The sequence below is a fragment of the Castor canadensis genome, chromosome 6 (assembly GCF_047511655.1).
Source record: "Castor canadensis chromosome 6, mCasCan1.hap1v2, whole genome shotgun sequence".
Taxonomy (NCBI): domain Eukaryota; kingdom Metazoa; phylum Chordata; class Mammalia; order Rodentia; family Castoridae; genus Castor; species Castor canadensis.
In genome coordinates, this window is record NC_133391.1 from 92,771,946 (window position 1) to 92,785,807 (window position 13,862).

The 13,862-nt window shown below is 38.1% G+C and overlaps 1 protein-coding gene across 1 annotated transcript in view; it reads left to right on the forward strand.

The window, feature by feature from the left end:
- Window positions 1-3,419: 3,419 nt before the first annotated feature.
- St8sia4 (ST8 alpha-N-acetyl-neuraminide alpha-2,8-sialyltransferase 4) overlaps window positions 3,420-13,862 on the forward strand; it is a 99,559-nt gene continuing 89,116 nt past the window's right edge. Inside the window, exons 1-2 of the mRNA XM_074077033.1 lie at window positions 3,420-4,042; window positions 10,463-10,594. Coding sequence (XP_073933134.1) covers window positions 3,930-4,042; window positions 10,463-10,594 — 245 coding nt within the window. The 5' untranslated portion in view covers window positions 3,420-3,929. The remainder of the gene's footprint in view (window positions 4,043-10,462; window positions 10,595-13,862) is intronic.

The following is a 13,862-nucleotide window of genomic DNA, read 5'->3' on the forward strand; positions in this document are numbered from 1 at the left end:
GGTAGATGAATCTTTTTACTCCCATTACTAAGTGATACAAGCCTAATATAAAAGAATTCATGCCATGATTCCAAAAGTGCTGTATTTGGAAAGGCTAAAACCATAGACCCAGTGAAAAAGATTAGTCGTAGACAGTCTGGGGCCAAAACACTGAGAAATTTTCTGACAGGTAAGGCATTTTTTGTTACAGTATTTTGCATGTCATCATTCATCATTCATCTACAACATGAATGAGACCAAGAACCAATCCTAATGTAAACTGTGGGGTGATGAAGTCATATTAGTCTATATTCATTGATTATATAAAATGTATTGCTCTGATCAGAAAAGTTGATAGTGATGGAAGCTATGAGTGCATGTAGAAGACAGGTATATTTGGACTCTATGTGTTTTCTGCTTAATTTTTCTATAAACCTAAAACTGCTCTAAAACATACTCCATTAAAAAATTACCAATGTTGGGTGTGGTGGTGCAGGCCTGCATTTCTAGTACTTAGGAGACTAAGTAAGCAAGGTTGTGAGTTCAATGTCTCCAAAAAAAAAAAAAAAAAAGAAAAGAAAAGAAAAAGAAATAAAAAATGTCGAGTCATTAAAAACCTCTCTAAGTGAGAAAGGTTTTTATGTGCAAAGCCAGCACATAGAAGTTTGAATTTCTATTAAGATACAGAATAAAGTGGCATTTTAAAACCAAATATTATTACTTGCATTATTTATTTGTACCATAAGGTATAATTGCAGAATCATGCTGAATAAAGATAAATATATTTTCTTCAATGCTGATACAGTCCAATGATAGAATGGAAATTTAGGAAGAAAATTCTTCGATTCTCAGTATCTCCAAAATGACATTGTCATGGAAGGAGGCAATTCCAGAAGACTCATTGTATAGACACTACTTACCTAATATGCATAGCTCTTATACCTAATGATGTAAGGAGAACCACACCATCCTTACGTCAGCCTAAGTGTCGTTCTATGTTTTTATGAGCAAATTGTGATCTGGATACATACAGATTTTATGAATCTAACCATATCAAACACCTGCCATTATATTAAACACCAAAAGCTAAATTTTTTTAATAAAAGAAGGTGGAGCCGTAAGTCTCACAGAATCATTATGGGTCATTCAGAATTGTTCAACCTAACAGAAAAGTCTATAACTAACAAACTTAGAAACAAAATTGCAGCCTTCACTTTTTGTCTTCTGGGCATTTAAATTTGTGTTATGTGTTCTCACAACTACTTCTTAGAGTTATTTTGGTTTGCCATAAAGTCAGATAGATAGTGTTTCCTAACATAATTTACAGCTAAATAGATGAATTAAGCCATTTTTATCTTGAGTATTTTCTTGTGACTTTCTCATTAAGCTCCAAGTTGTGAAACTGTGAAATACTGAGACCACACTGAAAACTTATAGCCTCCCTTTCCAATTCCCATTTTAACAGTGCTGAACTGCTTGAAAGTTCCCCAAAACACTGGTGGTTTATTTATTCCTGTCTGAAAGGGCACATGACTGCTTCTTCCCCTTCAACGTTTGACCTTCTCTGCCTGGGTAACTCCTTAGGTGTGTAAGCCTGTGAAATCTGTGTCTCCATCCACCAAGAAGCTTCCCTTCCCCCTGTTGTCAAAAACTTAAATACCCTATGTACTTCTACACAGATACCAACTGGTATTTCAAATTGTATTTCTAGCTCATTGGTACCATGTTGAAAATTATTTGTTTTAAGAGCTGTCCCCCTCTGAGTCAGTGAACTGCATGTTTGTGTTCCTATGACCTCAAACACTGACAGATACATAGCACCTGCTCATGGAATTGGATAAATTTAGTTTCATGATGCACAGTATTCCATCCCACTCAGAGTTGTGCTTTATTTAAAATCCAAAATAGATTCATTTTCTTACAAAATGTAACTTAGAGAATTTAGTATCCTAACCATGGCTTCCCCTCATCTTTCCAGTTCACTTTAACTTAAAAAGATGCTGTTTGTTCTCGAAGTTTCTGCTAGTTGAGAAGTCAGTGTAATAGAAATGCATTAACTTAAGAGGGATTTGCCTAGACATCAATAAACTCAAAAGGCTCCCAGCAGGCCACTTGTAGTGTCAATAAAGGCTCATAATTACTTGCTCCTTGGAGCATTTTAGACCCAGCTCTTTAGTTCCATCTACTGCAAAGACTGAGCCCAGGGGAAGATTGGCAAGCATTAGTAGACACCCTGGTTTTTTTGTTTGTTTTGTTTTTCAGTGCCAGAGATTGAACCCAGAGCCTCCACAGCTAGGTAATGGTTCTACATCCTCACCTCTGGAACCTTGGGTTTTTAAGCAAAGGTTCTCCTTGTTATTTAAACTGTTGGAGGAGGAGTAACTCAGACCTCCCGTTCTTGTTGCAGGCAGGAGAGGGGAGATTGGTGATGACCCTTACAATTCCAGGTGTGGAAAAGTGTATACTCCAAAGGACAAGAGTGGATTACTACTAGTCACTGGTCAACCTGAAAGGGCAAGGATCTTGATTGGGACCATTGCATAGAGACAGTGGAAATTCTGACTTTCAAACGCTTTCTTATGCTGAGTAGCAAGTGCCTATTGGGGTGAGGCAGGAAACCAAAGAAGAGTGAAGACGTACTCAGACTTGAGAACCGAGAACAGAATTCCACATGTACAGAGAAGTAAGGAAAATGGGAAGAGGGAAGAGAGGGTGAAAAATCTGAGGTTAAATACATATCAGTGAGACTTTCAGAGAGGAGAGTGCCTTTCCTTCTTTTCTTCTTTCCTTTCTTTCTTTCCTGAGCATATGAATGTGTTTGCGATGTGCTTGGGTTTTTTAAAAACAGGTCAGGTCTAGGCAGCTGCTTTTTCTGAGAATCGTGTGTCTCCACCGTGAAGTTTAAATGGTATTGGAGTTTCCTTGACTTCTTCGTGAGCGTTTACGAATGACAATAAGAGAATCACATGGATAGCCACAAAGTTCCTAATGACACCTCTGACTTCACTTGTTTCCCGCAGATTCTTGACCCGACTTCGTCATCCACTTCCAATTTTAAGTGAGATCAGTGAATCGACTCACGTATGTTTGTACTTTCCAGATGGAGCTGCGCACGGAACAATGGGGATCCTCCTTGCTTCCCCTCCCTGCTTCTCTCCCTCCACCTCGGAGGGCGTTTATTTGCGTGTGCGTGTAAGTATGTTTAGCAAAGACGCCTGGAAAAGCGACTCTACTTGCAACCCACCTCCAGCTCTATCCAAAGCATTCCTCCCGCGGGACGAGTCTCTCATCTGTTTCCAGCTGAGGTGCACCTACTACATGGATTCAGACAGTCTATCTTGGAGCTTCCGGGTCCGGAGAGCTGACGCTTTGGTATCCTTGGAGATGGTGTATGCGCGCGTGTGTAGGGTATCTGTGTACGTGTGTGTTAGTGTGTGTGCTTTAGGGGTGTGTGCTTGTGCTCAAGCTTCCTCTTAGGCATAGGGCGTGCAGACAGAGACCGCGACGTTACTCTCCAGGCAGCTGCCAGTAACGCGAGGCAACAGCAGCCTCCGCCCCCTCAGCCCTGTGATTGGCTGGTTTTGCTCATCATTTCCCTGCTGGCAAGAGGGAAGGGCCAGTGACGCCCCCGAACCCAGCTGCAGAAGCGGTCGCCACCTCCCAAGCACAAGGTGTCACATTTGAAAAGAAACCTGAGCCCCAGGGAGGCAGCGCAGAGAGACCTGGGCAGCGCTGGCGCGAACCGCGCGGGAGAACACTGGGCAGCAGTGGAACACCAGCGGGAGCTCCGCCGCAGAGGACCCTAGCGACCTGATCCTGGGATCCTGGCAGTGACGCTCTCCTCTCATTTTTCAGATTTTTTTCCTCTTGACTATTTCCTCAACACGGAACCTTTATATCAAGAGAAGGTGCGGGAGCTGGGGCAACCAAGACTTTCCCGGGCACCCAAGATGCCCTCCATTAGGAAGAGGTGGACGATCTGCACTATAAGTCTGCTCCTGATCTTTTATAAGACAAAAGAAATAGCAAGAACTGAGGAGCACCAGGAGACGCAACTCATCGGGTAAATGCAAAGCTTCATTTCAGGATAAGACAAACAGTCAAACTGTAAATGAAATGTGCATATAGACGGTAGAGTGACTGTTGGGATACTCTTTGTGATCGTTTGAGCTTGTGTGTGGTTAGTCTCATGAATTAAATAACAAAGGCTGTTGTTGAGGTATGTGTGCTTCTGTATGCTGTTCCTAGTAAGAGTTCAACTTGCCCTGTACAGTGGTGGTGACACTTGTTATTGGCGCTGGGTGCTCAAAGGCCAAAGGAGAAGTCAATGCAGAAGTGTCAACAAAGAACGTATGCCCTTGTCCTTTTAATCCATGGGCAGAACTCAAGTGAGATGTCTTTATTTACCAAACGGTTTCCTTTCCTTCTCTGTCTGCCCTGTCACTGTAGGGACACATTAGAGAAAGCCGGTGTCCTGAGACACTCAAGTTAAAGCATACAAACAAGGAAATGGGAATCCTGTGATTTCTGCTCTTTTTGACGTCCGGTAGATCTGTGAATTTTAATTTGAATTAGAAATTACAGTACCACCTTACTTGCTCTTCCATGGGTAAAACCTTGGGGTGTATGGTTACAGTTTTAGAAAGAAACTGGGTACTTTATCTTCACAGACTCTCTTTCTGTTATTTCTTGAATTTGTCTAGAGGAGCTCAAAATCTCCCTGCCCCATTAAGTTCTCTAAATATCACACTTCCTTCCTCCCTCCCCCTTGCTTCTGTGCCTTTGAAGTTTACCCACAGGGTAGTGCAACTTTGTGTTGCTTATATAGCTTGGAAGCGTTTTCTGAGGATGTGAACCTTACTGTCAACTCTGTTCAAAGTCCTGTTTCGGAAATCCTCCCTGGTAGGGAGCCATCCGCTGTCGGAAACTCTGTACTGGCAGAAATGTCCTTCTGGGTTTTATTTTCTTAAGATTATTAAAGCGAAGAAAGGTAGTATCATTTTGCGTGTGTGTGTCAGTGTGCGTATATATTCGTGTGTAGCACAGGACTGCTAAAACACACATTATTCAACTTCTTGCATCACATTTAATATTCCTGCTCTTCCCCTGTAAGTGAGCAAAACGCAGGTTCATTCTTTCAGAGGAACTGCTTTTCTGTAGAAATCAGGACAGCAGTAGTATTGGGACTGGAAAATAATTAAAAAGCTAGTAAGGACTGGGTTTAAATGATACTTATGCACCAGCAAATCTATTCAGAATCTATACTGGCGAAAGGAAAAAAATAAATAAGAGCCATATAGGGTCGTTTACACAGGAATGAGTGGTTTGAAAATCCGATCGTGACAACTGTCAAAAAAGAAGTATGAGGTGGAGGGGGAGCTTCCCTGGCAGACCTGTGCTTGCCAGACAGACAAAGAGGTCTTTAGCAAGGTGGTGAACCCGCGTTTGGGCGCTCAGGCTCCGGTGAGAGGCAGAGGCTGCGGCGTGAGGGTCTAGGCTCTTTGTTCATTTCCTTCTGGGCTACTGGGCTCCAAGGATGAGCCTCAGCCCAGACAAAGCGGCCAAGGCTCTCCGGGACTCTGAGGGTTTGGGCCCTGCGCTAGGGACCCTGGAGAGCAGGAATAGGCAGCGTGAGTGAGAAGAGGGGATTTATAAGCTCCCCAGCATTCTCTCAGAGCCTCCCTAAACTGCAGGAGTGGACAAGGAGCGCAATGGGAATCCCTTCAGAGGAGTTAACATATCCAGGACACTCCACATTTCACAGGCTACGTTCCTTCTGTGGACCTCTTCAGGCCGCGGCCCGGGTGTGGGTGCAGTCCTGGGCGCTTAGGAAGAAGAGGCGGGCAGGGGCGCGGTGGCTGGACGGACAGCCCAGCTTTCTCCCGCACCCGTTTCAGGCGGAGCTACGGTTTCTTCCCAGGTCCTCTAAGAAGGCGTGGGGCGGGCGCTCGTGTTAACCAAACAGGAAGAGAAGTGCGCCCCGGGTCCATCTCCTCCTCCCGGAGAGCTAGCATCTAGGGCAAAAGAATGTGTGAGCAGAAAGGAAAACAGCCTTTTTTGCAAGAAATCAAACTCCCTTGTTTAAAAGAAACAAACAAGAAATCACTCTCGATGCTTAGCCGGCAACCCACTTCGTCCTCCTTAATTAAAGCCCTCAATTGCAGTCCTTTGGGGCGAGGCAGAGAGCTGGCTTGCCACCATCCCTCTCACACACAAGCCCTGAGGCGCTCTGGCTGCAGTGGCCAAAACCAGGCAATTCCCAGTTGGGATTGCCGGGAACAGTTCGAGAAGGGTACCTAGTGTCGCTGAGTGCTCATTCCCTTTTCCCAGGATGAAACATTAGTGGAAAAGCTGGTGATCACAAACTCATGGGTTCAACTCCAAAACGGTGCTACTGGTGGAGCAGTTCACTCATCAAACAATCTAATATCTCAATTACTTCCTTTCTACCCAAGCTGGAGAGGCCAGTTTTGAGATGAGTTAAACTAGATTGGAGGTTAAGCTCAGGAGCCCAGGTCAATACTTCATTTTTAAAGTGAAGGAATAGAGGCAGTCTCTGGCCTTTGGGAGGCGCTGCATGCCTGATGCGCGGGCAGTAGTTTCAATGAAAGGCCTTCCAGTCTTTTAATCTGACGCCATCCCTATAAATTCGTACTTGGCTTTCTTGCTACCATTTTTATTTTCAATAGGCAGGCAGTTGCTTTTTCTATTTGATGCCTCTCCACTTTTAATGGAAGGTCCCATATAGAGTTAGTGGGATGTTTCTCTTCTGTATACAATATTAAGCAGTCATTCTGTGCAAAAGGAAAAAGAACATCAGCAAAACTTTTCCATGAAACATTCACCTTCTCATGTTCCAGAACACTAGCAGCATTCTCCCTCCCCCAAAAAGGAGTCATTGCAGAATAGTTCAAGTAATAATAATTGAATATATAAAACTGATCTTTCCATAAAAACATACAAAGTGGTTATTATAATAACTTAGTAAATAAAGTTTAACTCACAGCTAATTGGGTGTATTAAGTGGTCTATTTTTGACTGACTTTTTTCTTAATGGGCCTCACGTTTGGCCTATGATTTAACTTTCTCTATGTACCTCTGATAGGTGTAATTGGATGGATGTAGGTTTTAATATTCCCACATATAAGATATATAAGTATGCTCATTTAATGAAACTAGTATTTAAAAATGTGACAAACTTCAATATCACACAGATACGTGTTTTGACTGTTACTCCTTGAAACTTTGTATACACTATTTTCCTGGTTAACCACACATTAGACATTAACTTACTGTTCCTGTCATCTAGAGGTCACCTTTATAATTGGCTGCTCACCTTAGGTTATATTACTAAACAATCAGCAGAATTACCTTCAAAAATGATAAACTTGATAGTGGAGATAAGCACTCATACTTAGAATATTATTATTATTAGACAAGTTATTTCCTTTTTTCTAGGGTAGAATATACATTTGTAAATCAGGAACCCCACTTCAACATTACATTTGCAACTGAACTAGAACCCATAAGCAATAAATTAACATAGAGCATCGAGTCTCTATTTATAGTTATTTTTGACAGATAATAGAAACACAAAATCATCTTGCTGTTTGTGTTCAGGCTTAGTTTGATGTAAGTTGTTTTCCTTTAAATGACTTTTACATTTTTTAATTAAGGAGAAAGTTTAACTTAGTCCAAAGGGAACACGTTCATTCATTCTAGTCAGGTCAGGAATAGTTTCAGTGGAGTTGAATGGGCTTGGGGAAACTAATTTTCAGCATTGTATTTAATTGCATTTGTTGCCTACTGTAGAAGTAACAAAATAAGTTGGGGTAAAGTCTAGAAACTCACATCAAAGAAAAAAAAACTGTAGATATTGGGTAACAGAACCCATGATTATTTCTAACCACTGGTGTCTCAGACATGATACTCTTCCTGGATTTTTCTTAGCTTCATATAAGCAGAAAACTTTGCAACATATTGTTTTATGTTGAGTGATTTCTTTGACTCATTTTGTTTTTTCCCCTTTAAAAACATGCGTTGAGTATTTTTGTGGCTAGCCCAGTGCAGCTGTCCAGAAGTCGTGTCCGTCTAGAATGAGAAGCAAGCAGGGGATGGCAAGGCAACATCCTTCTGTGCCTTGCATTCACGGGAAGGAAGTATTTACTAAGTCAGAATGCTACCAAACATCAGATGTGAAAATTCCCTTGGGATCCATTTCACTTTACACTGAAAAAGAAAAAAAAAGAAAGAAAAGGAAAAGGAAAGAAAAAAAAACTACTCTAGAGCCTCAGACTGCACTACTAATTTTCTTTCTCACAAATGAATGCCATTGACTATAAAGAACAAATGTGACTACTTGTAGACACTTCCATTCAAAGTTCTTTCCAGACATAAAAGCTTGAAATTTGGCCTCTTACCAGTTCAATAAAAAGAATTAAAATGTCATAGTAACAGGGTAGCATTGTGTTCATATAAAACTGACTTGAAGTTTTACAATTACTTTCTATTTTAATCATGGAGGTTCTGAAAAGACTACCTATCAGGTCATCATAAAAATAATTGGGCAGGCAAAATGCCCAGATGTCAGTGTAGCAGTCTTCTTTCAATTTTAAAAAGTGCAAGCCCATGTATGTTTTTACTTCTGTGAAAATGTATTGGTGGAAGGAATTATTGTTATAATCACAGCAATCTGTGAAAAGATGTTATGGACAGGCCATTTATTAACGGGGTGAAGATTGGAAAGACCTATCCCTTTTATCCCAGAAATAGAGGTAATTTTTGCCAGTTCTTTTAAAGGCATTTTTCCAAAAATGTGAGGGTTAACTCTTGCGCATATCCACATTTTTGTCCACGTGTAATTATTATCATTAAATGTGTAATCTGAAAATTGACTTCTGGGTCACTGAGTAGTAAAGTGCACATTACGTCTCCTTGCATTCTAAGTGATCTGTAAAATGATTACTATCAGCCATGCACAGGCATGTGAATGTGTCATTTTCATCAGTAAGATTGTTTAAAATACTATTTTTATGGCGTTTTTAAGTTCCACAGGGAGTGCCTTGACATGATGCTTCGAACTGCTTCAATTTTAACTACATGTGTAAAAAAGAATGTAACCCAAAATACCAAACTATAAGCCTCCAGTTACAGAATTCATCCAACAGCTGTTGCACAAGCAATGTTGCCATTGATAGTCAGAGAAGATTGCCTACATAATAAACACACATTTAGACTTTGTGACAGAACAAATAATCATGTTACTTTTTAGCCATGCTTCTTAGACTCTAAAACTTGAAAGGTGACATATTTAGGAATAAATGCACATATTGTGAAGGCTTTGGTTTTTGTTCCTATATCACAATAAGTGACCTTTTCATTCTCTGAATCTGGGTTTATGTCTATAAATTATAAGGAAAACAGTCTATTGAATAATTAATGATTTAGCTATAAATGTCCTAATGGTATAAATGATATCATAGGTGCCTGTCATCATCACCAATATCACTAGCACCTCTGATATTCCCATTCTAAATGGAATTATAAGCCATTGCATATTAGATAATGTTATTTTGATTGTTAAGGTTAAGGTAAGGTCACTGTGACCATGAAAAATTATTGCTAGTAAGCAATATTTTCTAGCTTTGAACACAAAGCTAGTAAGCCACAGAACCAAGAACATTCCCTGCTCTCCTGATGTTCTAAAGTTTGCATCATCTAAATCAAAAGTTTTTCCCATTGTGTTTATAGGCCTTCTATGAAAGTAAAATTAATCTTGAAAGTCACAGTTACAGAGATACAGGATAATTACCAAACATTATGTCTTTATTACCTAACCAGAGTAATGGGATAGTAGGAAATGGGGCTTTGAAGAGAATTCTTTTTTCTTTAAATAACATTAGGTCTTTACTTTATACAAAACAGTTTCTGTTTAAAAAGAATGTTTGTTATGATGAATTTATGTTTGTTTGTTTGTTTATTTATTTATTTATTTTGGTCCCAGTATTTGAAATCATGGCTTTGTGCTTGGTAGATAAGCCCTGAGTCACTTGAGCTGCACCTTTAGCCCTTTTTGCTTTGGTTATTTTTGAGATAGGGTCTCATGCTTTTGCCCAGGACTAGGCTTAGACCGCAATCCTCCTAGTTAGGACTCCAGTCAAAATAGGATCTCAACACAGACATATGCCACCACACCCAGCTTCTTTTTTAAGATGGAGGTTTCGCTGACTTGTTGCCTAGGCTGGCCTCACACCACAGTCCTCCCAATCTCTGCCTCAAGAGTAGCTAGGATTATAGGCTGAGTCACTGAATCCTGTCTCATTTAATTCTCACAGTACTAGTCATCATACTTATACCTTTTCTTTTAACCTGCAAAAAATACTATATCTAATTTTTACCAGTGGCATGAATTAAATTATGTATTACACTAGTTAGACAAAATAGTTCTTACTTTCACAAACCTGGCATTTTTGTGTTGTTTCAGAGATGGTGAATTGTGCTTGAGCCGATCGCTCGTCAATAGTTCTGATAAAATCATTAGAAAGGCTGGCACAACAATCTTCCAGCACTCTGTAGAAGGTTGGAAAATCAATTCCTCTTTGGTTCTGGAGATAAGGTGAGTTTTTCAATAAGGCACAATAAATTTCACATCATGTTCTCAAATACATTGTGATTGTCAAACTTATATTGAACACTTGATTGATAGTTTAATTATAAATTCTTTAATAAAAAATTGAACCAGCTGTACTTAATGTTGATCACTGAAGAATATAAAAACCAGAAAAAATGAAATCATTGTATAATCAAACATTTAATGATTAATATGTGAATTTTGAATGTATTCTTTTATACTAATGGGATAAAATTTTCAACTGAGTACTAACATTTAACACTTATACTGGATTTCTCAGGATGATCATATATTTTGAAAATTATTTTTATTTCTTCCTTATCAGACTTCATTTTGAGTGTCAGCTCTGATTTTATTGATTTGATTTATCCAATGGTTTTGCCTGTGAGTTCATGTAAAATGTAGGTAAAAAATCAGAAAATAAGTTTTCTATACTACTAGCTTAGTCTGTAAAACTAGGGATTTTAGCTGAGACTAACTCTTGAAATAAAATTCAATGGGTACATATATCCATTACATTTTCTATTATTAATAAGGAAAGCAGGGATATGCTTTCCTAACTATGGAGGAAGAAAGCATGTTATTTTTTATGCAGTTCCATTACAACCCTGTTGTTTGTTAATTTTAAATTAAAGCATTTTAGACATGAATCGGAGCTTTAATCAGAACTGTAAAAGTGATTTACACAATAAAAATCACTGCATTTTTCTAATATTGACAAAATTCTAAGGATTGTCTGGTTATTAACACAGATTTTGTTAGATTACCTTACTGATTACAAGACAAGGAACTGACCTACTCGCCTAGGTTTCTACCTACTCATTTTTCTTCTCTTTCTTCTTTTTCTGGTACTGGGGATTGAACCAAGGGCTTCACAGCATGTGGCAGGCAACTGCCCTACCACTCGAATCACTTTCCAGCCCTTTTGTTTCTGTGTTGTGTTTGAGACAGGGTCTTGCTGTGCTAACTTTGCCTGGCTGGTCTTGAACTTAAGATCCTTCTGCCTCAGCCTCCTGAGTAGCTGGGATTATGGATGTATGCTACCACATCTAGCACTTAGTCCTGTCATGGTTCATGTCTACACATAATGCAGTTTATAAGCAACTAGAAAGAAGAGTCTATGACACATAGATTTAGAGTATGCATAACAATTCATAGAATGTGTTTCAGCAAAGGTACTCACTGCATGTTGAAATTTACTGGAAAGAAGGTCTGGAAATATCGAAAGAGATGGATGTCAGAGAAACTCAGGAATGGGTAGACCACTTTTATCTTAAAGGTTTGGAAGTGACTGGAAAAGGAAGCAGGAATAAGTTTACAGCAATGTTGAGTGGTATGTGTTTGGTTGCTTCTAGTTTAGGGGAAGTTTTATGTATTATTGGGCCTAGTGTAGGATCTGATAATTTTATAAATTGCTATGCTCTGCATAGAATATGCCTTGCAAGTATGATTTATTAGACTGGATAAAGAAAAAATTTAAAGTCAATATTAAAAATCAGGAGATTCCTTACAATAGTATAGACATTTGAAAATTCTGGGTCTGTATTCTTCCTCAGAGCCATTTGATTAAAGACAGGAAGAACAGTCTCTCTCCAGTTTGACATTTTTATACTTGGAAATCTGTTCTCACACAATATGTGTACAGTGTCTTACTCTCTGTCTCAGCTCCTTGTTTGAACTTCAGAAATCTGTAAGAAATAATTATAAGGAATGGGGTGATACAATATAAAAAGTGCCTATATAATTTAGCTTAATGATTCATATTTCTCGGAGATAGTTTGCTAAGAAAGAAATATAATTGACTAAACAGAAAACATCTGATTTATGAATAAGTCTGCAAAAAGAAATTTCAAATTAGGTAGTTTGGCAAGTAAAGAGCCAATTAGATTAGGCAAAAGGGAACAGATAATTAAGAAATCATAGTTCCTTATTTTACATATCTAGCCAGGCTAAATAATATCTCAGATGAATTAAAATTTAACAAGTGCATGAAATAAGTAACACTAATCTAATTAATATTTCCAACCAGTTTTCCTAATGTCTATAAAAAATGAATACTGCAGATATTTATGATACACATGATTTACATTTTGCTAATAATTAAGCTATTGAAGCTAAAGGTGTTAAACATAACTTAATCCAATTCATTTACTGCAACTTTACAAATGAGTGAAAGTTACATTTGCACTTTCAAAGGTGAGCTGTTTTCAGTTATAATAACTGGTAACATGAATGAAATTAGTACTAGCTATATTTATATGGTTCTCCTTGATCACTAAAGATGTAAACAATAGAAAAACATTGAGAAAATATTGAATAATGCATAGAAAGTTGTCTCTTATTTCCAAAGAGAATAACTTGTAGAATGATCATTGTTCAATGTACAGTTCATAAAAATTATAATTGTCTTTATCAGCAATACCTAGTGAGTATTAATCAGTTTAATGCTTGTAATAAAAATTGAGAACAAGAAAATGTCTCATGTTTGATTTAACTTATGCAAATATGTTTTGAAATTCCTGCTGGTTAATAATCATCAAGTAGTTTGGAATTTTTCTCCTTATTTCTTCTTCATCTCTCTAGTCTTTATTTAAGAAAAACCTTATCATTTGGATCTCAGTATATTGTGCAAGCCTTTTTCAAACTTTACTTGGATGTTTTTGATTTAACTATTCAAACTAATTGTTTTTTCTTGTATGACTGAACTGTACTTAAAATTCTTTCTTATTTAAAAAAAATCTCATTATCTTTTGTGATATTCCTAATAAATTATTTATCAATCCATTAAAATGTGTAATAATTACTAAAGATAATTGTTCTTTATATTTTAGACATGATTTTCTTTCCTATTACTAATTCCTTCAACCTGCATGTCCACTATCATTTTCATAAGCACATCAGCTATTGGTCCATACATATTCATCGAGCAGCTATACATCTGGAGGGATGTTTAACAGAATGGTACCACGTATTAGTTTATTAGTACTTTGAAGATTCATCAAGATTTAAGGAGTTAAATCATTTTACACCTAACTTCACAGTTAAAATAGTGACTTTGGTTTAAGGGCTTGATTTTGTTGTTAATAGTTTGCGCTCTACTAACGTAACTTAACAAATGGCACATAAAATGCATTTGTTACCCATTGTGAAGAAATCTGTGAGCACTGTACAGAGAGATTATTTGATCATGTCCAATACTTGTAACAACATATTTTCAATATTTGGGTTGTCTTTTTTGCTAATTTTTCATATA